This window comes from Mastigoproctus giganteus, chromosome 6 (assembly GCF_048544385.1).
Source record: "Mastigoproctus giganteus isolate SK-2022 chromosome 6, ASM4854438v1, whole genome shotgun sequence".
In the NCBI taxonomy this organism is placed as follows: Eukaryota; Metazoa; Arthropoda; class Arachnida; order Uropygi; family Thelyphonidae; genus Mastigoproctus; species Mastigoproctus giganteus.
In genome coordinates, this window is record NC_143580.1 from 7,855,671 (window position 1) to 7,882,158 (window position 26,488).

The 26,488-nt window shown below is 36.6% G+C and overlaps 1 protein-coding gene across 3 annotated transcripts in view; it reads right to left on the reverse strand.

Moving 5' to 3' along the window:
• LOC150083875 (retinoic acid receptor RXR-alpha-B-like) overlaps nt 1-26,488 on the reverse strand; it is a 207,216-nt gene that overhangs the window by 10,918 nt on the left and 169,810 nt on the right. For 2 of the 3 annotated variants that reach the window (XM_090375822.1, XM_090375820.1), the window contains 3 exons: nt 10,196-10,362; nt 4,807-4,930; nt 26-250 (listed from right to left, as the gene is read on the reverse strand). In XM_090375822.1, the coding sequence (XP_090231948.1) occupies nt 26-250; nt 4,807-4,930; nt 10,196-10,362 (516 nt within the window). The remainder of the gene's footprint in view (nt 1-25; nt 251-4,806; nt 4,931-10,195; nt 10,363-26,488) is intronic. The other variant, XM_090375821.1, reaches the window with a different exon arrangement.

Sequence of the window (26,488 nt, forward strand, 5' to 3'; positions counted from 1 at the left end):
TCAAATACAAAGAGCTAAAATTCACCTGGATTAAACAGGACAATGGATCTCAAACAACCTAATTCAGTTTTATCCATTTTCATTTCTCGCATCTTTGCAACTAATTCTGTCAGAACTCTGTCAAAAATGGTACCTACGCCAGCACTGTGAGCACTGTTACGATGTACAACAAGACCTGAGGCCAAAGCAATTCCATCCTTTACAGATACTGATCGATGTGAAAATGCTGCAATTAATAGTTCATTCCAACCTAGAAGAAAGTACAAATAAATATTTTCAATAATGCTCTATATAGTTGTCTTAGTAGAATAAAATGAGCATACAGGAATTTCATACTTGTAAATGATTTATAATCAATGATGGTTCCTTAATAATGATTCCCAATTCAGTTTAATTATTTAGTAAGCACTCTGGTGTACTGTCCACACACACACAGGTTTTTTTATTATTATTTATTTTTTCTTTAAGAAAACCTCAAGCATGAAATGTATTAGGATCTACAGTACTCAGTACTACACATGGGTTAAAGGCTGAGAACACAAAAGGTACTTCATGATATTAGACTTTAATTTTTATACATTGTAATTTTCAAGAAATACAAGCTACGAGACAGCAGGGCAAATTTGTAAGGGACTGTCATTAATTAACCCAACTGTCCTCTTTTGAATAGTCAAAGGGCTTGAGAGAGGTTCTGGGGGCACTAATCTAGAGGTGAGAACAATATTCCATAGCAGGATAGATTTTAAATTTTATAGAGTGATTGGCTGTTTAGAAGAAAAGTAACGCCAAGAGCGAAAAAGAAATGCAGAGAAAGCAATATTTGTGATATACTTATGCCAAGAGAGAGATTAAAAGTAAGGATAATCCCTAATAGAGATATGTAACCTCATTAAGAAATCTGAGTGTCATCAAAGATGCTCATAAGAGCAGTTGATTCTTTTTTGTGAGAAATAAGACAGGAGTGAGCTTTAGATGGATTAAAGTTAACTATGTTTTCTTTGCCCTGCTGGAGAATTACCTGGATATCGGCAATTAAGGAATTGAAGGTAAATATTAGAGAAGTTGGCCATTTGTGCAGGGCAAGGTTTCTAAACTTTGAAGGTGGAATGTTGTGTACTATCAAGGTGGAATGTTGTGTACTATCACTGGCAAAACTACAGATAGGATTTCCAGTCAGTGGAAGTCATTACTATATAAGAGGAAAAGAGTAAGAAGAGAAAGAACCAAACCGTGGGGAACACTAGCATTAGTGGAGAAGTTAGAAGACAGAGCACTATATACTATTACCCTGCACTGAGCATTCAGATTGGAACTGGATACTCAGTTGCAAGAAGCAGTCAACAATGCATAAGATGGGAGTTTGTTTAGAAGACCTTTATGGCAAACATGATCAAAAGCCTTAGTAATGTCAAGAGAAACTGCTTGAGTTTCAAACTTTTTCCATCGAACTTGTACAAAAATGAGTAACAAGCCAATATAAAACCAGTAGACTGATACTGACAGATTTATCTATTACTTGGGAAAGGTAAGTGCAGTGTGGTGATAACTGGAAGGAAAGGATCACCTTTTTTAGGACCTAGCTGGATGAGAAAATTTCTAAGCAGAAGGAAAAACAGATGGAATAAGAAAGCATAAAAAGGTGTCAAAATAGGAGCAAGCTCAGGAGCACAGGTTTTGAGAACAAAGAGTACTGTACCTTTGGTTTCCCTTACTAATCTCGTTACTCTTTTCTGCAGCCATTCCTATAGATCTACATTCTTTCTAAAATGAGGCTTCCAGACCTGTATGTAGGACTCAAGATGTAACTTTATATCATTGCCTTATCCAGTGGAATAATTACCTCCTTATTCCCATTGGAAAAATTCCTGTATATCATTGACAAAAATCCATGAGCTGTCCTGGGGCCTATCTGCACTGCTCAGAAAACTTCATGTCTGACTGCACAATTACCAAAGTCTTTTTCATTCTCCACTATCCTCAGTGTTATACAACACAGTTAGTACAAGAATCTGGGATTACAGCTACCCATATGCAGTTCCTTGCATTTGCCAATGTTAACCTTCAATTGCCACTTCTCAGCCCACCTAATTTTTATAGATCATGTTGCAGTAGCATAAGCTGATTACTGTCATTAACCACACAACCTTTGTGTCAACTGCAAACTCAGCCTTTAAGCTCGATATGCCTTCATCAATATCATTAATAAATATTAAAAATTGGGAACAGCACTGAACCATGGGGAAAAAATGTTAGACTAATAACATAAGTCCAAGAAAAGTAGTGGAAACTGATAACAATTCCCTATCTTCTCCCACTCAACTATCCCTTTATCCATAGCAGTAGCTTCTACCCCCCCATTCCCACACTGTTTCAGGGTGGAGGGATTCCTGACTACTTCACTTACAAAATACATTGAGCAAAACTGAAGCCAAAACAAACTCTTCAGGAAAATAATACATGAACAAATGTGCACACAATTTGCACAGATTTGCTCTTTGTTTTTTTTTTACTGATACACTTTTCTAATTAAAAAAAAATAAATAATCATGCTGACCAAAATTGAATATCAAGTTGAAGGCACATTAAAATTCATATTTTTTGTTGAACAGGTTCAACTAACTGGATGCTAAGAGAGTTCACAAATCTTTTTCACAGGTAGGAAGCTCCAGGAGTGTATTTTATTCATGTAAGAAACTATAAAATCACAATAATTTTGCTTAAGTAATTATTCTAATTAGATATAAAGATGGTTTAGAATATTATGCAAATATGATAAGTACAAAATTAGATTTCAATGCAGGTATCATAAATTCCATTTTCAACCAATTTTACACAGACTTGAAAAACTATTAGTATCTGAGAGAGAACTTGTTAACCCTTTCTGGTGCGTGCATGCGTGCGCACACATACATTTTTCAAGAGGGTTTCAAATAACATTTGTTTATAAACATAAACAAACTGTTATGAAATCCTCTAGTAAGGACCGCCATATCTTATCTTTGTTTACAAATAAATATAAACACAGTTTATAATAGATGGCAGCATGAAAATAGCTTTTAAAAACAGGAGTGGATTGAACCTGTTAGTCATTGTTCAATTTGGGCTTATAAAAAGCCAAAATTCTCTGGAATGAAACTGAATCAAGTGTTATGCCGATGTGAATCAAGGTGTGTTGATGTGATATGAGATAGCTGGTCACCCCACTCAAGTTGCCCCAAGGCCACAGCTATTTCCCAACTCAAAACTTTACAAGAGTTGTTGATAAGTTTCTAGAGGGTTATTATCTGACTTTACACTATTTTTTTTGACGTAGTCTCCTGTAACTGAATGTAATTTTTCCAGCAATGCTCCAGATTCACAGTCACTTTCTTGAAGGTTCTGGAAAAAGGAGTGTGTAGCCACTATCACCTGATTATTGGGCAAAAATTTCCTTACAGACAAGTTGAGAACAGGGAGATATCAGATGGGGCTAGATCTGGTGAGTATTGTGGGTGAAGCAATGATTCATAGCCAGGTTGATGAAATGTAGCCAATATGTCAATAGGTGCACTGTCCTGATGAAACAAAATACCTATAGTCAACTTTCCTGGTCTCTATGGCTTAACTGCATGTTGTAATTTAGTTACCAAGTTAGCATGGTATTGTCTGTTTATTTTTTGTCCGTTTGGAAGATAATCTACAATCTGAATTTGAATCCCAGAAGGCAGATGCCTTGCCAACTGATGGGACTGACTTAGCCTTCTTTGGAGGTGGATTTTGAATAACAATGCCTTCATTGTTCTGACTACAAGTTTGGCCCTGGTAGACTGTGATGAAGTTATGTTTCATCAATAATTACACATCTGGAGAAAATTTTCAGGATCTGCTTAATAATGAGCAAAACGTGGGGCACTCACTGTACCAAAATCATCTTTGTCATATCTAATTAGCAGCAAGTTTTTCATCCACTCAACTGAGATGCCTGTAGCCTCTACTATTTCACCGATATCATCCTTTACCATGTCATGAATTTTACTGATGTTTTCTGGAATGGATGCTGCTGATAGAGATACACTGTGCTGTGAATCTTTGATGCTAGTTCCTGCCATTTAAATTTATTCACCTAATTTTTGGCAGTTGCATAATGATGGTGCAGACTCTTCTAGTATATTTACCATGTCTTCATGAATATCCTTGCTCAATAACCCCATTTTTAAAAAATTGTTAAGTTATGAACTATAACTATGTGTGTTTTCACAAAGATTCAAATTATTGAAAAAAATAAAAAATAAAAATTATGCACCAAAAATAAATCTCCCCTTTTTTTGAGGCAAGAACCTTATCAAACCACTCTTGTGTATTATTTACATTCATGAAAATATTATTTTTGCTATTTATTCTGGTGTTTATCTATTTTATCAAATTTCGTGGAAAGTGTTTGCTCTGCATGGGTTGCTAGATTTGGTTGGTGTAAAACTGCTATAGAAGAATGGAAAAATGATTTATAAAAGGTAAAAATATTTGCATAACAAATAACTGCAATTTTGTATAGTAGATTGAATTCATTGAATAATCCATGTCTTTTTCATTTTAATATATTCCTATTCAAAGCTAATATTGGTCATCTGATTTACCACAACATTTTAGGTTGTATTTAATTTTCAGGTTAGCTTGAATTTTTTCAAAAGAAATTCACATTCATGTTCACATAATTTTCAGTGACCTACAAAGGAGAGAAAAAACATTACATATAAATCAATATTCATCAAAAGTATTTTAAGAAACCATAAGTGAATTTGTGATATTATTACAGAAGATACTACTCACCTGCTTTCAGCAAGACTGTTCGATCCTCTAATGGAAGTTCATTGAAATGAGGAATGTGTTTGGCCCATTCCACTAGATGATACAGTTGGCGGTCTGCTGCTTGACATATGTTGGCAACAGGATCCTTTAATATAATATAAAATAAAATTTATTTATATAACTCCATTTAATCATTAATATACTTTGAATATTAAATAACGTACAAATGTGTAAAAAAAAACAAAAAAAAACACCAATTGTAGGGTTGTTTTAAATCACTTAAATTTAATTTTGGTAATCGCATTTTAGTGCAATAGTCATACAACTTATTAGTTAAGTGTTTACATTAATGGTGCAGTTTTTCTATAGATTAAGTCAATATCACTGGAAACTATTTGCTCTAAAAACAGCAAATTTCAAAAGTATTCTTAAAAATTACATATAAGGAACAAGCAAATGCAATTAACATCCAATATAATACCTGATGGGCTGGAAATGCTATTTTTAACTCGCTTATGCCAGCCTGTATTGCTAATAAGTTAGGCAAACATACTTATATTCTAAAAAAAAACAAAAAAAAAAAACAAAAAAACAAAAACAGTATAATAATGTAATTACTTTGGTTATTAAAACTATATTTTAAAAGTAACTGTATAAAACTCAAGAAAGAGCAAGCATGTGAGCAACTATATAGAACTATTTTTTTTTTTTTTTTTTTGGTTTGGTAGTTGTTGGCGCATCGGCTTTTGTGGCCATAGTGCACCTCCCAAGGTTTTTGCAGTACTTTGATCCAAGCCCGAGGCGGGAATCGAACCCGCGACCTTTGGGTTGCCAGGCAGGCACTTTACCCACCTGGCTAGCCAGGTCGGCTATATAGAACTAAATGGATAACAAAAACTAAGCAGTTAAGCTGGAATAAATAACCAGGAACCTTCACAGGTCATATTTTCTTGTCATTTGCAAGAAAAGTAAGTGGCGACACCAATCTACACACCGAATTTTGTTAAACTGAAATATTTTATAAGGCTGTATACATCTCTAGGGATGGCATAGTCCTTCCAGTGATGGCAGCTGAAAGTCAGCTACCAGGCTTGGATTTATGCTTATATTAAGAGATTCACTTATCTACAGGTCAACCTAAGTTGCTAATAACATTTTAAACAAATGGCATTAAAAGATGAATTTTACATTTGTTTAAAACTAAACATCATCATGACAGTTGTTTCAAGACTATTAGTTTCTCATTGGTAATTTGGACATTAATGCCAGGGAAATATAAAGATAGATAGACTGAAACACTACTCACTTGCATTCTAAGTAAGCAGTCAAGCAGTGTATAGAAGAAAAACTTCCAATTAAACAAATAAAAAAGTTATACATACTTTTACCCCTAATACTGGGCCACAACACAACAGAAAATGTATGTTTGAATGTCAGTACTGAATTTCAATTTCAGTTTAGCCCCATATATCGCTTGGCTACCTACTTAAATTTGATATATTATTCACTAATCAGTATACATTTGCTAATTGAGGCCACTCAGTATTTAAAAGACCCAGTAGGTATTGAAACAGATGCCATAATAGTTTTAAACAAATTTTGTATTTACCTTTTGGTGATGATGGCTTTATTTAAAATAATATTAGCAACTTAAGTTGATCTGTAGATAACAACGTTGTCCCTAATGTGCCCAGGGACTCACATCTAGTGAGTATGGGCTTGGCACCAGGGTAACTCAGAAATTTTTTTGGCTAGTGGAGCATAAGCCTCGGGCTTCCTTGCACTATATGGCTAATAATAAGCCCAAGGTTTAATGGCTGACTTTCAGGTACTGCCACTGGAAGACAGAAACTGTAAACTGTATGTATCTCTGCTTTTGAATTATTTCAATACCTGTGTTGAAATATTACTCCATAGTCTAATATTACTACAAGAGGTAACAAAATATTTCTCTCTTATCTGTTGTGTGGCTCTTCAATGAACATTATGTTATAGTCCCACTCCTGTCCTGGTGATACGCAATGTCTTGCAGTTTCGCTAAGATGGAGAAATATTTTTGCTGACATTCGAAAGTAGAAGGTATAAGTGTCATTACTTTGGTTGTACAAGTCTCACCCATTATATAATTATTAACTATAGAGTGAATGACACAAGTAGCAGACGGAAAAGTTTGCAGACACTTTCATCATCTTAAATCTTTTTTTATTCATTAAATTTCCAATTTTTTTTTTTTTTTATTAACTAGCACTTGCATTGTAACTTAAGATAGTATTTTAATTCCTGTTAAGAAAAATTAACAGCTGCTTGCTGAGTTTTATACTGGAGGAAAAACATGGTTTTGGTCACTTCCAACCTCTATTAAACAAAATGATTGTATTGCACCATGGAGTGGTTAGCTTAGCCAATGTGGGGAAGATACAAGGGATGCAGAATTTGAATATATGGAGACAATCTATCTTTCAATATCACTATCTTTCCTGTATACAATGTATACAGGAAAGATAGACGTGACATGGGGGAAGGTTATACTTTTAGTTAAGAAGCATATTAAATCTAAGGCAGTGCTTCCAGTCAACATGGATGGCCAGTGCAATGTTGAGTCAGTTTGATGTGACATAAGCATTGGGAAAACAAAAATGAGAAGAGGAGTATGATAAAGGCCAAATGACTCCAATAAGTACAACAAACAAACACACAGAGAAATAGAGTCGGCCAGTAAATCAGAATGTCTGATTAAAATCATCTATTACAAATAGGTGATTTTAACTTTCCAGATGTTGACTGGAATTTGTTGGTTGGTCACTCACACACTAGCAAGGCTTTTGTGGATTTATTGGATGACTGTTTTCTACAGCAGCAAGTGGAAGCAGTAACCTTGGTCTGGTTATCAACAGTGATTTTTCATGCATTAAGAGCCTGCAGGTGAAAGACCAGCTGGGTGGCAGTGATAAATCGCAACTGATGTAGAATTCACTTAGACATACAGTGCTCTCAGACAGTTTTTAAATTCTGTGCAGTGGGACCAACTGATGATGTTATCAACAGCATATTCTAAATGGGAAGTATTCAGGGAAATAATCATAGAAGCTACTAGGCTTTTCATACCAACTAAGAAATACTGTTCAAGGCTTAGACCTAAATGGACATCAGACGAACTGATGAGACTTGTGGCAGAGAAGAAAATTTGCAAAAATGCGTGGGACGCATATAAATTATCAGATGTGATACAGAAACCAACGTTAGATATAAGCTAGTTTGTAATCAAGTCACAATGTGTTGTAATGTGGCTTAGGCAAGCTAAGGCACATAATTACTTCTATGTTTATATTAACAGGAGAAGGAAGGGATTGAGACACTTGATGTCAATGGTTTAACTGATGACCCTGCTTAGGTTGCTAACAAACTGAATAGGTACATCTATTCTGTACAGTGGGATCAACTGACGATGTTACCAACAGTAAATTCTAAGTGGGAAGCATTCAAGGAATTAATCGTGGATGCTACTAAAAGTTTCGTACCTATTAAGAAATATTGTTCAAGGTTTAGCATTAGCATTAGTAGAGGCATTTGATGCAAGAAAGCAAGCTTATGCAGCATCAGGCAAAAAAAAAAAAAAAAAAAAAAAAACCACTTCCAACTTCACCCCTCTGTTCGTTCAAAATACCTGTCCAGCTGAGCCTTAAACTTATTTAGGCTATCAACTTCCACGACAAGGGATGGAAGTCTGTTCCACCAACCAACCACCTGCTGGATAAAGGCAAATTTCCACACGTCAATCCTACATCTGTCTTTCCTCAATTTGAATTTATGCCCTCTCAGGTGATTATTCTGAGCGAGAGGAAGAATCCCATCAGCATTGAGCATGCTCAAACCATTCAAGGCTTTATACACCTCTATCAGATCACCTCGCTGGTGCCTAGTCTCTAGACACTGTAATTTGCAAAACTTAAGCCTTTCTTCGTAAGAGCACCCCCTTTGTTCTATTCACTAATCTTGTTGCCCTTCTCTGTACTCGTTCCAGCATCTCTACATCCTTCTTGAAATGAGGCCTCCAGACCTGTATACAGTACTCTAGGTGTGGCCTGACCATTGCCTTATACAAGGGAATAATCACCTCCTTATTACTGCTAGAAAAATTCCTATATATCATAGATTTGCTATCCTGTAGATTTGCTTGAGCGTGTACAGAGAAGGGCAACAAGATTAGTGAAGGGAATGAAGGGATCCTCTTACCAAGAGAGGCTTAAGTTCTGCAAATTGCAGTGGCTGGAGACTAGGCACCTGCGCAGTGATCTGATTGAGGTGTATAAGGCCTTGAATGGGTTGAGCACGCTGAATTCTGATGGGATCCTTCTACTTGTTCAGATTACGAACCTATGGGGGCATAAATTCAAATTGAAGAAAGACAGATGTAGAATAGATGTTCGGAAATTTGCCTTTAGCCAGCGGGTGGTTAATTGCTGGAACAAACTTACATCTGTCGTTGTGAAGTTGATAGGTTAAATAAATTTAAGGAGGAACTGGACAAACATTTAGAGGGAATTGCTTTGTAATTTTTTTTATTTATTTATTTTTTTTGGCTGATGCTGCATAAGCTCATACACTTGCTTTCTTGCATCACATGCCACTACTACTACTACATTCCCACATGAGGAATTCTTTAGGGAAGGGAGATGACAGAAGTTTGTCAAACTATAATGGGGATCTAAATGATATTTTGACAATTAAAAGGAAAGTAAAAGATACTGCAGCATTATATCATCAGTAGTTACCGATTATATAATGCTGAGCAATAACCTTGCTTTTCTTTCCTTCTATACAAAACAATATCCACATGGATTTCAAAATGTCATAAAAATTGGCCTCTAAATGTTTAGGTTATTGCAATGTTTTCTGTAAAATTTAATTTCCAACTTGTTTCAATAAACTTGATCATTTTTTGCCTTTAAAATTTTTGTGGAATGCAGTGTTGTTTAATCTCTTATTAGAATTAGTTAATTGCCATGTATGTCTTTCTCCCAGGAAATATCAAAACCTAAGTGATTGTCAGATTAATTTCAGATATTATATGATTTAGATAGATACTTCTCATTAATTTTTTTTAAAGTTGAATACTGATCAAAGAAAAATTTTGTAATGACTGTTTTTCAAAAACTTTTTAAATAAAAAAATAAATGTTCAAACATTTTGGCCTCAATTTCCTTAAGGGGTATTGGATTGTAATGTAATTCAACACCCCTTCAAAATCTAATGGCAGCATTACTGAAACTCTTGGAACACAAGTCTGCCTACAGCTTAAGAATAAAAAGTCATCATACTACAAAGTACATTTTTACTGTCATTTAAGTGTAGCCACTCTAAATATCTAATGATAATTATTACTTTCATAGGAGTTAAATGATTATCTTACATCTGTGTCAACTTCTTCTTTCTTGGGCTCTATGCGAAGCTCAGCCTCTAAGATCCTTTCAATTGGCATGTCATTATGGGAGTTGCTTGTGCTTTCCACTTCATTCTCATTCCTTTCCTTTGTTCGCTGGCGTTCCTCCTGTACAGCTGCATCAGAAAGCATACAACCTAAAGTAGAAAAAGCTGCAACAACTTGCTAGTTTTCTAAAGTTTTAAGTAAAGAAACCACCTCTGATCACTATGTGGCATCTTTTTCTCATATGGAAGGAAATTGCTGACTTGATAATTGACTGACTTCATATGATTATTATTTCATAATAATCATATGAAGATAGTGACATTTCAGTTATGCTTATATCACTTTTAACCATAACTGAAATAATATTTATTTCAATTAAGGAATAACTAACTTTCAATACTTGTGTAGCACCAGAGCTAAAACCACTGTAGTTTTGTTATTATACAAATAATTTTGTATCCTGTGAAACGTTATTTACTAATTACATGTATGAATCCATTGGTTTCTGGGACACTGCAGAATTACTCAGAAATGATATGTTAAGCATATCTGGTATAATATAAAATGACCTACTCACGTGGTTGTATGTTGTTGCCATGATAAGTATTATAATTAATGTTATCATGGACAAAAAAATCTGTTCACAAAACAACAGATTGAAACTACAGCAATACCCTGCATAGCACTGATAATTGGTGCCGAAACTATTCTGTGTTATGTGAAACCGTGCTGATTGAGATATAATTATAATGGGTTTTAATTGAATGCGTACCAGAGAAACAGTCTATAAACAAATTATAATAAATCTATAAACAATTTGCACTTGATAGTCAATTAAAAGGATTTGAAATTAAAAACAAATATTGCAAAAATTTTATTAATGAAAAGGTAACATCATGAGAGATGAGAAAAAAGCTTTAAAAAAGCAGTTGTTTATTTAAGTATTTCAATAATGAAGTCATCTCTTCTTTTTCTCGGCATACAAGTCTTTGTAGCGTCGAATCCCATCTTATAAAATTTGCCGTATCTTGATGCTACATTCAACATTCAGATCTCCATTGGTTCAGATCTCCATTTTCAAGACCTGAAAGTTTTTTCAGGGGTTGACATGGCCTGCATGACCTTGCAGGCCATGTCAACCCCTGAAAAAACTTTCTCCAGTTGTTCTGTTGAAAATTGTTTTGGTGGCACTTCAGTGTTATCCACTTCAGAATTGTTTTCTCTTCTGCATATGCAGGTTGCTCGTCAGTTTCAAGGAGATGCTGTTATTTGGATTTTAGGAGCATTAGTAACTAAGGCCATATTGCTCCGGGGATATGCGGTGGTCATTCCCTGACCTTTCCGCATCCTCCATATTTGGTGGTCACGGGTTCGAACCCCAGTCTAATCAAGAAGCATGTGCTACGCACTGCTGCGCCTGCCCACCTAGTTTCAAGGAGAGTTGCATCATCTAAGTCGCATGTGAGTCAATGCAGTCACGTACATTGGCAGAGTCCCAAGTCTTTTCCGACCTTCGCAATGTCTTCGGCAATTATCTGAATTTGCAATTCAAAACCAGTGAAATAATTTACCAAATAGGGTAAAACAGAACACATGTTGTTGGCAGTGATTTCTAGCCAAGATGTAGATATATTTTCGATCATATTTAAAGGGGTAAAAAATAAATTTTGAAATGAAAAGTTCGAAAAACTATCAAGTTGTCTCGTCAGGATGGAATTAAGAATACTAAACACTATTGCACTTTGCAGCTGACTGCCTGAAAGGAGCTATTGTCACATGTGCATTGTCACAATAGAGTTGGCACTGCAGTATATATGTATAGTACATGTCTAGGCTATTGAATGAGTTTTAATATGTACAGATCTTTGTAAATTTTCAACTTTGTAAAGTACATTTTCGACTCAAACTTAATTGAAAACCGTGTTATAGTGAAATCCATGCTGTCTGAAGCCGTGCTAAGTGGGGTATTGCTGTATTAGTATTTTAGGCTTTTTTAAGGAAAGGTAAGCATTTTAGTGTAGCTCGAAACAAACAACCGATATAGAAAGCTGTCTTAAATCTAGAAGAAGGTGGTTTGGGTAGAAAATAATGGTGTACTCCTATAATAAGAATATGGTGTCATGTGCATCATGTTCTGTTATAATAATAACTAGAAAAACCTAGCCTGAAACAGGCAATTTGCTTATATGAAACTTCTTGTTTCACTAACACTTAACTTGGAAATTGTTAATGAATTTGGCATATTTCCTTACCCTATGCTATAACTGATAAAACAGATATCAGGATAGTGTCAGAGAATAAAAAAAAAAAAAATTCAAATAAATAGACAAATTTCATAGCCCATGTTTGAGAACATAGAAGATAGACTGGAATTTTTTAGATTGAAATTTTCAGAAAATACAGAGGAAGGTGAAGTCTGTTCCAGAGAACAAAAGTCTGCTCCAGAGAACAGATAAATGAAGAAAAGTTAAGTTCAGTGAGTTGAGCCATGAATGAATGTTGAATACCTGGGACATTCCATTTCTTTCTTTCAATTTGTCTGGAAGCAGGAGATAGAATTACAGATGCCAGTTCACAAATCTCCAAGACAGAATGCGCTGATCCCACAGCGGGTGGTGGTTGGTGACTCTACTTGTCATGGAAACGGGAAATATGTTGTGCAAGAGAGATAGGTGGAATTGGACCATGATATGTCTGCCAGGGGCAAAAATTGTAGAGCAGATATCTTTTAAGGGCACAAAAGGTGATATTATTGTACATGTTGGTACTAATGATATAAGAATAGGAGATCTGAAGACTTACTTAACAAGTACAGGGCAATGTTAGGAAAAAGTCCCAAGTTAGGATTGAATTTGAAAGTGTTTGTGATTCTGCCTGGACATGAGGGAGTATATGTTGATAGCCTTGTCAATCAATTCGGCCCTGGAGAGAATGTGCAAGGCTCGTGGGGTAGAATTTTTCTCAGTGTGGTCTGTGCTTGTTAACAGGAGAGAGAGACTACTTTTACAGAGATGAGATACACTTGAATAGAAGGGGTGTAAGAATATTTGCTAATACTATTGAGGCAGTGATAAGTGGGTTGGAAAACTGTTAGCTTGTGGGGGGGGGATGTACAGACTAATAGCTTAACTAGAGCTGCCGGCAGAGGCGAAAGTGATTCTTGCACTGCTACTATTGGTACATTCAGCAGTCTGGAAAGAAAGGTGTCTAGGACTTCAGGCCCCGTTGTGGGTCATTATGGGACAAATAAATACATGGGCTGTGTTAGGGTAACTAAGAGTAAGAACATGTGCATGTGCACTAATGTTAGGAGCATAGTAAATAAATTTGATGAATTTGAAGTGCTGGTCAAGTCATCAAATGCGCACATTGTGGGGATAGATGAACCAGGAAGTTTTTGAAAAATCTGATTCTTTTTGCAGATAATTTTCTTCCATTAGTTTGTCCATTCATTATGTAGTTATGTGGATGAGGTAAAAGTTGGGAGGAGGGAGTTATATGGAAACCGATGAAATTTTTAGATGTGGCATATATATACACACAGCAAGATATACCCAATTCCTCAACATAATGTGCTACTGTAATTGTCAGCATGTTCTAGTTGAATCTCTCCTTAACATAACGTGGTGTAACCATGTATATCTGTGAAATGAATGAAAGATTTCGAGGGGTTTAGTTGTTTTTTGTGAATACCATTAGTCTGAGTATTCTGTAGATAGCACTGTTGTAGATGAGGTAAAAGTTATTGGTGGGGGAACGTCTATACTGATGAAATTTTTAGATTTGTCATACACAAAACAATGTTAATTAACATTGTTGGTGAAAAATTTTCTACAAATGAACACTATCTAAAGGTATTTATTTAGATCCTCAGTAGTAGATATAACAACTGTTGTTGGTTTTCATGGCACAGGGCTATAGCTTCTCAATCCAGTCTTAAGGCTATGGCCTTGTGTTTCTCACTGAGATGGGGCCCTAAAAAACTTTAAATATAAAAATAAATTATTTTTTTAAAAATAAAAAAGTAGAACAAGTACTCTTGGCAAGCTCTGTATTCTGTCATATGTGCATTCCAAAATATTTATTTCAAATCCAATGCAGTGTAGTGTAAAACATAAAATTCATTGTATTAATTTATTGCAGCGATGTACAATTAAATTATTGTTTAAATTACTGTTTAACAGCACCGGAACTGTTTCGCATATCCATTAGGTGTATTTTTTATTTTATTTTTTTTTTTTCGCGGCCTGTAGAAATGTGCATTCATGGGATAAATTGCATGCTGTGTAAGGTTGAAAAACCTGGACTGATTAACGAGGAAAACTCATTCCCTTTGCCTGAAATCACAGCAAACTACAGCCTTGGTTGAAGAGGATTTTAAAAATTCTTTGTCACTGTTTCTTTGTTACCTCTCCAAATGAGTGGTAGACAGCAGCTGATATACCAGGCCAGTGCTTAATAATTCACATGCATTATTAAGCACTGGCCTGGATGACCTGCGAGATTTCTTTTCTTCTTTTCCTCGGTCGGATTACTGTTTCAAAACTTCTGATGTCAACATTTGCTCAGACCGTGTCAGTGAAATTATTCTTGCAGGAATGGAATCCTTTATCCCACACTCCACTTTAAAATCTTGTCCTTTATCTAAACCTTGGTTTTCCAATAAATGTGCTAAGGCTGTTCAAGAGAAGAACGTTGCATATCATAATTGGCTTGTTTCCAAATCTTCAGTTTCATTTTCTGCCTACACCAAAGCTCGCAACAATTGTAAAGCAGTTATTAATCAGTCCAAACTAGAGTTTGAACAGGATAAGAGTAGAAAACTTGCTTCTTGCCCTAATAGTAGCCGAGCATTCTGGTCTCTTGCAAAAGCTATTGGCTGCAACCTTTGCCCATCTCTGCTCCCACCTCTGTCAAAACCAGTTGGTTCTGTTGTCACTTCAGCCAAGGATAAAGCTGACCTGCTAGCATCCCACTTTTCTTCCAACTCCTATATTAGTGATCTTTGTAAAACACCTCCCACCATTCACAACACGCTCCATTCAATGCCTCCTGTGGTCTTCCGTCAAAAGAATGTCAGAAGGATTTTGACAAATCTTGATGCTAAAAAAGCTCCAGGTCCTGATGGTTTTTATCCACTTGTTCTCAAAACCTGTACTCCTGAACTTACTCCTATTCTTTGTCGCCTTTTTTTCACTTTCTTATTCCAACGGTGTTTTTCCTTCTGCTTGGAAATTTGCTCATATCCAGCCAGTTCCTAAAAAGGGTGACAAATCCCTCCCATCCAATTATTGTTCCATTGCAATTACTTCTACTCTTTCTAAAGTAAGGGAGAAATCAATTAACAGCCAACTCTTAAACTACCTAGAAACCTTCCACCTGATCAATGATCACCAGTATGGATTCCATCAGTGTCGATCCACTGGTGATATTCTGGCTTATGTTACCCACTTATGGACAAATTCAATGGAAATGTTCGGTGAAACACGAGCAGTTGCTCTTCATATCTCAAAGGCTTTCGATCGTGTTTGGCATAAAGGTCTTCTAAACAAGCTTCCATCTTATGGTTTGCCAACTGTTTTTAGTAATTGGTTATCCAGTTTTCTCTCTGATCGCTCACTGAGGGTGATGGTAGATGGCTCTCTGTTTTCTAACTTCTCTACTAATGCTGGTGTCCCCCAAGGTTCAGTTCTTTCCCCCACTCTTTTCATCTTGTATGTTATTGTTATTTGGTTTTTAGGAGCATTAGCAACTAAGGCCATATTGCTCTGCGATATGCGGTGGTCATTCCCTGACCTTTCCGCATCCTCTGTATTTGGTGGTGACGAGCTCGAACCCCGGTCTAATCAAGAAGCAAGTGCTATGCACTGCTGCTCTTTCCCACCTGGCTACGGAGGTGCCCTTCATCTTGTATATTAATGACCTTCTTCCACTGACTGGAAATCCTATCCATAGTTTTGCCGATGATAGCACATTGCATTCCACTTTCCATTTTGAGAATCAATCAGCTTCAACTTCTCGAAAATCTGCTACCAATTCCTTAAATGCCGATCTCCAGTAACTCACAAAACCAATTTTTCATCATCCTCATTTATTGATTCAACTGCCGTTTTCTGGAACAACCTTTCTTTGTACGTATTTCCTGAAAATTACAGTCTGCAGAAGTTGAAGTCTAATGTCAACAAATATCTTCTTATGTCTTGTCAACCTCCAACCCAAGCACAGTACTAAGAACTATAGGTTCTAATACCTCTCGTGTTTGGGGTTTTTATAAAAAAAAAAAAAATACCCACCGGTCATGCTTTCATTTCATGATGACATCATCAACAGTCAAATTTAGATTGTGCAGGCTCGTGATTCTAAATAAAATGTTTACAATGAATTCATTTTACTGTCTTTACTGCAAGGGACAATGTTGTTCCTCCTGTAGCTGTGACAAAATTTAGGCTTACAGCTCTTTAGAAATGATTACTCTTCACAAGTTAATCTAAAGCAACTAATTTCATTTTTAACAGCACTTATTAGAGAGTCATAACCCAATAGATGAATCTATTATTCATTAAAAACTTGAAGACACTGGTGAGTGATTTCGAAACTATTTGGTTCCATCATCAGACAACAGGTAGTCTCCATTAGCAACCTTGTGCTGAGTGGTTAAATGTATGAAATCTAAATGAGCAGTCAAATAATGTTTGGAAGAAAAACTTATTGCAAATGTAACTTTTGTTATACGTGAAAATAGAACTCCTACTAGTAGGCAATGTAGACCTACTACACTGATCAAATATAGAAAGGAAGGTACTATCTGAGGTATTATTTCAACACAGGTATTGAAATAATTTGAAAGGAAATGTTCATATCATGTTAATTTTTCTGTCTTTACTGCTAGGGAACAACGTCACTGTCCTCTCCATGACAGTGATAGAGTTTGGGCTTATGGCTCTTTAGAAATGACTACATTATACTCAAGTTGACCTAAAGGAATAAAAATTATTTACTTCAGGTCGATTCATGGATAACATAATCATTTCTAAAGAGATGAAGTCAAAGCTTGTCCACTGTCACAGGATGGGCAACATTGCCCCTGACAGTAAAATGAATGCCCTGTGAATGTTTTCTTCCAAACTATTCAAATACCTGTGTTGAAATAGTATCCTACTTCTATATTTGATTAATGCACTATGCTGTCAGCAACTGTGCCAACTGACAAGCTGGCAATGTGACATCTGATAACACCCACTCCAAATCAGTCACCTCAGCTCTACATAACATTATGAGAACAACTAACTTGCATGGTTAATATTCCTTCCTTCTTTCCTTCCTTATATATCAGTCTGAGTCACTTATTTATCTAGGTTGGTTCCATGGACTATGAAACAGGAAACGTTTTTCTAGGGTAGTGTATATTTTAAATAACAGATTTGAACTGGTATTATATCTATCTATACGTTAAAAAAGTTTTCCTCCTAGTGATATTTATTCGAGCCAATGGGAGAAGATGGCGAGGCAATTGCGTGACCACAAAAGCAATTAATTATTGACAACTGCCTCCATAACGTTCACCAACCTTTTGCACGTGATTCATTGTCTAACATTTGATGTTCAATTGTAACTTTTTTTTTTGTATATTAATGAATACTGTATATTTGTAAATACTGTAGTTTAGTGTTTTGTAAATATTTTAAATATTTGTATAGTTTGTAAATATTTGTCTTGCTCTTTCAGATGCAACAATATTCCTCATATATTGTGGAACCCGAAGCAAAAGGCATTTTCCTAAATGACCTAAGTAAACGCAGGTAAATAATTACATAATAATATTGGCTGAAGTCCAGTATAGTTACGGTGACCATAGATCCTTTATTATAAAGGACAGTCCTTTATTTTTGTTTAGTCATTCAACTTTTATTGTATGAATGGAACCACCTAATACACGGTCTGATTGCTATTGTAAAAAGTACATACACGGCTTAAACAATTAGGGGTAATAGTGCTGCTGATGTATAATTAGGTTCGTTTGGAATGTGATACTCTTATTACGAGATTTGATTAAATTAATTTTTATTTTTTAGCCCATGGCACCTAAAAGAAAATGTGTTTTCAACAAAAAGTTGCAGGAAGAGTTTCCTTTCAAGGCGTGAGAAATGTTCAGCTAATTTTAGTGTCAGAAATAGAGGCAAAGCAGCAATTACACAGATCATACAGACAACAAAACACAAAGAAACTGATGTTAGGGCGTCATCAAGTAAAGTGATAACTTCATTCTTCAGAAATGAAACTTTTGATGACAAAGTGAAACACTTGGCCCTTAAAGAAGCAACTTGGTATTATCACTCAGTGCAACATAACCACCCATTTCGTTAAAACGACTGCACTTCAAAATTAATCAAAAAGTATTCTTGTGGTAGGACAAAAACGAAAGTTATTGTTCAAAATGTTTCCGGTCCATACTCTGTTACTTTAGTCAAAGCTGATGTATCTAAGGTAAATATGTTGCATTTATTCAGACTGTTCTAATCATGGTAATATAAAGTTGTGCTCGATTCTTGAAGTATTTTTTACCAAACCAAGGTTTTAAAGTTAAGTTTACTGTGTGTAAAGCAACTTCTAGGTGAAAATTCTGAAATTCTTGCATAATAGCAGCTTGCACCAACCAATTGCTGGACAGATATGAAACTATTGAAAAATTAATTGCTTTATGTGCAGACAATACTAATACTAATTGTAATTTTGGTGGTGTCTAAAGAAAAGGCAAAAGCAACGTTTTCCATAAAATTCAAAACATTTTCAGCAATAAGTTGATTGGTGTCAATTGTGTTGGCCACATATGCAACTGCATTAGTATTAGTGTAGAATGCCTCCCAGTTGATACTGAAGTTGTATTCATGAAAATTAATTCATACCTTTGCATCGACACAATTAGAATTGAAAAATTTAAGGGAATACACGGTGATATACATGTTCAGTATAAAAAACTACTAAGTTACAGCAAAACTAGATGGCTGACCCTTCTACTGACTTGAGAAAGGAGTTTGAAACTTTTTAAGCCACTAAAATTGTAGTTTTTGGAACAAGAAAGATGTCCCACAGTTCTCAAAAACTTTTAAAATCCATTAGCTGAATCATGGTTATTTTTCATTCACAGTCAAGCTTCAACTTTTCATAAACGTATTCTAAAAATTGAATCTCAAGATTTCTACGTGTGAAACTTTTGTCAATTTAAATGAATTGAAATTATTTTGTCAATTTAAATGAATTGAAATTAAAGTTGAGTGAACAAAAACATCAAGAATTTTTACCAATGAATATTAATATAAATTGGTCCTTGAGGTTGTCACAGATATGCCAGACAAGCTGTACTTGCTACATGGGAGTCTAAAACGCCGATGGAACTGATATCCGGGTGACACTCAAGTCAAGTGGACCCAATTTTTGCGAAGTCCAGACGGACTGTGACAGCCAAATCCTCTGCTTGCACCTTCACGATGGTGCAACTGTTAGTAATCCTGGGTATAACCTCCATGCACAAGTACATGGTGGGTGACCACCCAGGTGTGAACCAACGTAAGCAGGAGTCGAGGTGTGGCGCCCACACCACATGGAGGAATGCCACCCTCTATGTTACCAGGCAGTACTAGGTTATTGTTATTTGGTTTTTAGGAGCATTAGCAACTAAGGCCATATTGCTCCAGGAATATGTGGTGGTCATTCCCTGACTTTTCCGCATCCTCCATATTTGGTGGTGACGGGCTCGAACCCCGGTCTAATCAAGAAGCGTGTGCTACGCACTGCTGCTCCTTCCCACCTGGCTACGGAGCCGCTGCAGTACTAGGTGGCAGATGACTCTCAACCGGTGCAATACCACCACTTTGCTTATTGCAGGCTTGAAGTGGTAGAATCCACGTTTAGTCTCTAGAGCTAAGTTCTGGTCAACCCTTCCCTATCTCTTCCATCATGCAGTATGATTGATGACTTTTGAGGTTATGATAAACATCGTGGCGAGATCCAATATTCCTTACATTGAGGGTACAGCTCTAAAACAGCGTTCGCAGGCCGGCCACTAGTTAGTACACCGGACCGAACCTATTGGTAACTCTTTAGGAGGCTTCCGGATCAGCTAGTGTATAATCTTGCTACCTCTACTCTGCGAGATAGTGACTGGAGGGAGTCCGAGTAGAGTGTATGCGGGAAGCATTGTCGAGGCCACGTTATGACAAGGATCTGGATATATTCTTACCATGTGTATGCCGTATCCAAAATTTCATACTTCATATGAAATTGCTTCATACAGCATGTCCCACCCACTTTTTCTTACAATTGAATACACTATGAATTGTCAAACTAATAGAGCAAGCTTATCTGCAAAAAGATCTAAACCTCCCAAGCACTTCCTAATTCATTTCACAAATATACGTGGTCACAATTCTAATCTCAACAATGTACATTTCCACTTTTTTTAACAGAATCTCAGTTATCGGTTTATTCAACTACTGCTCATCTCAGATGCCCAAATTGTTTGATGTATGATTCCTTTCACCTCAAAGGTGGTACTTGTGTACATGTCCGTTCTGATATTCCCTGTCAGAGACTTGGCAATTTGGAATCTCCTCTCTTTGATCTTCTCTGGCTTAAAATCTCTCTACCTCATTGTGTCAAATTCATCTGTTATCTTTACCTTTCTTCCAACTCTACTAATCACTTGGAGCTCTGACTTTCTCCAGTCCAAATTTGCTAACAGTGAGGTAATTTTCCTTGGTGATTTTAATGTTCACAACTCCAGCTGGCTTCCGCTTTATAGTCACACCGACCCAGCTGGTCGAGATGCTGAGCCTTTTGCAATTACTAATGATCTTGCATAGATTGTTCATTTACCTACAAGAATACCGGACAATCCTAATCATACAGCCAAAGTTCTTGATCTTTTTCTCACAAACAACCCTTCTAATTACATGGTCGAAGTGAGAGGTCCTTTAGGCACTTCAGATCACAACTTGGCGATTGTCTCTTCTCCAATGGAGCCTTTATCTCATGGCTATTCCCAACCTCGTGTTGTTTGGCATTACAAGAATGCAAAATGGGATGACCTACGAGATTTCTTTTCTTCTTTTCCTTATTCGGATTACTGTTTCAAAACTTCTGTCAACATTTGCTCAGACCGTGTCAGTGAAATTATTCTTGCAGGAATGGAATCCTTTATCCCACACTCCACTTTAAAATCTCGTCCTTTATCTAAACCTTGGTTTTCCAATAAATGTGCTAAGGCTGTTCAAGAGAAGACTGTTGCATAATTGGCTTGTTTCTAATTCTTCAGTTTCATTTTCTGCCTACACCAAAGCTCACAACAATTGTAAAGCAGTTATTAATCAGTCCAAACTAGAGTTTGAACAGGCTAAAAGTAGAAAACTTGCTTCTTGCCCTAATAGTAGCCGAGCATTCTGGTCTCTTGCCAAAGCTATTGGCCGCAACTTTTGCACATCTCTGCTCCCACCTCTGTCCAAACCAGATGGTTCTGTTATCACTTCAGCCAAGGATAAAGCTGACCTGCTAGTATCCCATTTTTCTTCCAACTCATGTATTAATGATCTTAGTAAAACACCTTCCACCATTCCTAACACGCTCCATCCAATGCTTCCTGTGGTCTTCCATCAAAAGGACGTCAGAAGGATTTTGACAAATCTTGATGCTAAGAACTCCAGGTATTGATGGTATTTCTCCACTTGTTCTCAAAACCTGTGCTCCTGAACTTACTAATATTTTTGCCGCCTTTTTTCAATTTCTTATTCCAAAGGTGTTTTTCCTTCTGCTTGGAAATTTGCTCATATCTAGCCAGTTCCTAAAAAGGGTGACAAATCTCTCCCATCCAATTATCGTCCCATCGCAATTACTTCTACTCTTTCTAAAGTAATGGAGAAATCAAATAACCGCCAACTCTTAAAATACCTAAAAACCTTCCATCTGATCAACGATCGCCAGTATGGATTCCGTCAGTGTCGATCCACTGGTGATATTCTGGCTATGTTACCCATTTATGGACTAATTCAATGGAAAGGTTCAGTGAAACACAAGTAGTTGCTCTTGACATCTCAAAGGCTTTCAATCGTGTTTGGCATAAAGGTCTTCTAAACAAGCTTCCATCTTATGGTTTGCCAACTGTTTTTAGTAATTGGTTATCCAGTTTTCTCTCTGATCGCTCACTGAGGGTGATGGTAGATGGCTCTGTCTTCTAACTTCTCCACTAATGCTGGTGTCTCCCAAGGTTCAGTTCTTTCCCCCCAATCTTTTTGTCTTGTATATTAATGACCTTCTTCCATTGACTGGAAATCTTATCCATGATAGCACATTGTATTCCACAATGTGCCGATGATAGCACATTGTATTCCACTTTGAGAAACCTTGCCCTGCTCAATCAGCTTCAGCTTCTCGAAAATCTGCTACCAATTCCTTAAATGCCAACTTCAGGTAATTCTCCAGTGGGGCAAAGACAACTTAGTTGATTTCAACCCTTCTAAAACTCAGTCTTGTCTTATATCTTGCAAAAAGGATTCTTCTGCTACTATGCTTATCTTTAGTGACAGTCCAATTTCTAGGCAAAATGATATATCTCTTTTGGGGATTACCCTGACTTCTAATCTCTCTTGGCACAAGCACATTACAAATATTGCTTCCTCTGCATCTAAAAAACTTGTTTTTCTCTTTCACTCTCGGCGTTACTTTTCTTCCCAACAGCTGCTCACTCTGTATAAATCACAAATCCGCCCTGCCATGGAATATTGTCCTCTAATCTGGGCGGTGCACCCAAAACCTCTCTCAGGCTTCTTGATTCCATTCAGAAGAGGGCAGTTAGGTTAATTAATGATTCATCTCTAACAGAGTCTCTCCACTCGCTGTCTCATAGACGTACAATTTCTGCTGCATGCCTCTTCTACAGATACTTCCATGGGCAGTGTTCTTCTGAATTGGCTTCTATAATTCCCGCTCTCTTTTTCTAAACAGTCCGGCCACCAGCCAACATCCATTTACTGTCCAACTTCAAACTCACAGAACCAACTTTTCATCTTCCTCATTTATTCATTCAACTGGTGTTTTCTGTAACAACCTTCCTTCATACATATTTCCTGAAAATTAGTCTACAGAAGTTCAAGTCCAGTGTCAACAAATATCTTCTTTTGTCTTCTAAACCTCCAACTCAAGCACTGTACTAAGTAATATAGGTTCTAATACCTCTCATGTTAAAATGATTGACCTCTCAGTTCAATCATTTTACCAAACTTGCATTGATTATTTGAATCAACGGGACAGCGTCTTCCTAGAAATGGAAGTATATGAATGGATCCTTTTGTGAGAAATTCCATTGTTGAGAAGAGCGTTTCTTTTATTTCAAATAAAAGAAAACTGAATATTGAAGATGGCGAGTTATTCGATTAAGTTTGTTGTGTTAAAAATTGTTACTAAGGAAAAACTGGAAGAGTGACGACAAGATGAGGAAATGACTTGCCATCATAAATGGGCTGAAATATTTTATTGATAAACAAAATATATTTTAAAAATCGTAGAATTTTGCCTGTGTCTCCCAGGATCAAATACTCCTACTGAGAAAACATTTTCAGTAATAAACAATATGTGGACCAGCTAAAAGAAAAAACACAACTAAAAGTTGAAACAGTGGAAGCATGCAGTTTTATGACTTTTTAAAAGATGAGCATGATATTTAAAAATAAAGTGCATTCATGCAAAATATATGAAAATTGAGTTGTCTTTTTTAAATAAATTTTCATATATTATTTGATGTTAGATATTTTTATTAGAATATGCGTTTTGTTAAATATTTTTGTAAAGTTTTTCTTAGTTTTGCTCTTGAACTTTCCTTTGCAAAACAAAGTAATTTATTTTTTTATCCTTATGAACATATTTCAGATTTGCCCTTCATTTTCTCAGGTTTGTCCTTTATTCTCTCCAAGAAAATATGGTCACCGAAAGTATAGTGTACACAGGCAGGCACTTCGATGAATGCAAAGAAGATGGCAATAATTGACAGGTGAAGGCTTTGTTTGTTTGTTATTTGGTTTTTAGGAGCATTAGCAACTAAGGCCATATTGCTCCGGGATATGCGGTGGTCATTCCCTGACCTTTCTGCATCCTCCGTATTTGGTAGTGATGGGCTCGAACCCCGGTCTAATCAAGAAGCGTGTGCTACGCACTGCCTCTCCTTCCCACCTGGCTACGGAGGCGCCGACAGGTGAAGGCACCTCCCTTTTCTGATTGCTTTGTGTCATTGAGGAGGGGGGCTTAGCTTAGGTAGGGTGTTTATCCCTCCATTCCGCTGTTTTAAAATGGGAAAAGGAAAATGAGTTCCCAATTTAAAAACAGCAGCATATGTCGGGAAAAACACCCTAGGCATACCAACCTAGGAGGACAGTGGGCAGGGAAAGCAGTGGCAGCTGCCAATCACTGCTTTGTTCCTGTCTGTTTGTCAAAATATGGGAGTTACAACTTGTGAATCACTGCTTTCCCACTGTTTTGCTTACCCCATGTTGGAGTGTGTACACCATTCTGGAGTTTTACTGTGATATTTATTTGACCTTGAGAATGCCGCACACTATAAATGCACAAGTAAATAATTACATAAATAATTTCTTGATTAGATATCGACCAGTGTGTTTCTACATGTATGTCTTTTACATAGAAAAGATTTGACTTACTCCGTATACCTCTATATTTTACGTAGAAAAAACCACCCCTGCCATGCTGTTCTAGAAAAGCGTGGCAGGGGTGGGTGAAGCCCCCTAGTTAATATTAAAAAAAATTTCTGAAATGGTTGTAAATTTCAAATTCAAATGATAAAAAATCTTTTCTATTAATAGAGTTAAAATATATATAGGCTATTTTTGCTTTCACATACAAGTTCTTATTTATAAAGGACATTGGTGTCTAAGGCTATGTTGCATTCTGTGTGAAAAACTCCCATATTAACTCATAGAGGATCCCCTACTTCATCCTGATTGCGATTAAGAATTCTTCTGGTCTCCTACAGGATTCAAATCCAGCGTTTCTCCAAACAAATGACATGTGGTGAAACCAAGATACTATTACGAAGGATTACTTATAATAAACTCACAAAAGAAATGCAATAACCAAACTCTAAAAATGGATAAATTGCTAAAGTGATCAGAAACAATTCCCTTACATACTGTTATGCAAACCATACTTTGGAACATCACCAGAACAATGTAACTCCAAATGCAACTCAGATACTTTTCTGCTAGTGATACAACATAATGTAAAAATTTCTCTGTAAAATAAGAATTACTTTTTAAAGGGCAACTTCTTAACAATATAATTCCATCATTTTACAATTTCCATTTAAAAACAGGCGCCTCCGTAGCCAGGTGGGAAGGAGCAGCAGCAACAGTGCATAGCACACGCTTCTTGATTAGACCGGGGTTCGAGCCCGTCACCACCAAATACGAGGATGCGGAAAGGTCAGGGAATGACCACCGCATATCCCGGAGCAATATGGCCTTAGTTGCTAATGCTCCTAAAAAAAAAAACCAAAAACCAAACCATTTAAAAACCCCAAGTTTCAAGAAATTAGTTAATAGTGGCAAAGGATACAAGAAAGCAAGCTTATACAGCATCAGCCAAAAAAAAAAAAAAAAAAAAAAAAACATGACACTTCCCATTTTACCTATTCATTCCCTTCAATAGTTTGTCTAGTTCTTTCTTGATTTTACTTAAGCTATCAACTTTCGCAACAATGGTTTATTTGTTTTTAGGAGCATTAGCCACTAAGGCCATATTGCTCCGGGATATGCAGTGGTCATTCCCTGACCTTTCCGTATCCTCCGTATTTGGTGGTGACGGGCTCGAACCCCGGTCTAATCAAGCAGTGTGTGCTACGCACTGCTGCTCCTTCCCACCTGGCTACGGAGGCACCTCGCAACAACGGATGGAAGTTTGTTCCAGCAATCAACCACCTGCTGGCTAAAAGCAAACTTCTGCACATCTATTCTGTAACCATCCTTCTTCAATTTGAACTTGTGCCCCTCTCATGTGTACAATCTGACCAAGAAGAAGAATTGCATCCGCAGTGAGTTTGCACAATCCATTCAAAGCCTTAAACTCCTCAATCAGATCACCTCTCAGGTCCTGAGTCTCCAGATGCTGCAATTTGCAGAACTAAAGTCTTTCTTGGTAAAAGCACTCCTTTGTTCCCCTCACCAATCTCGTTGCCCTTCTCTGTACTCGTTCCAGCAGCTCTACATCCTTCCTAAAATG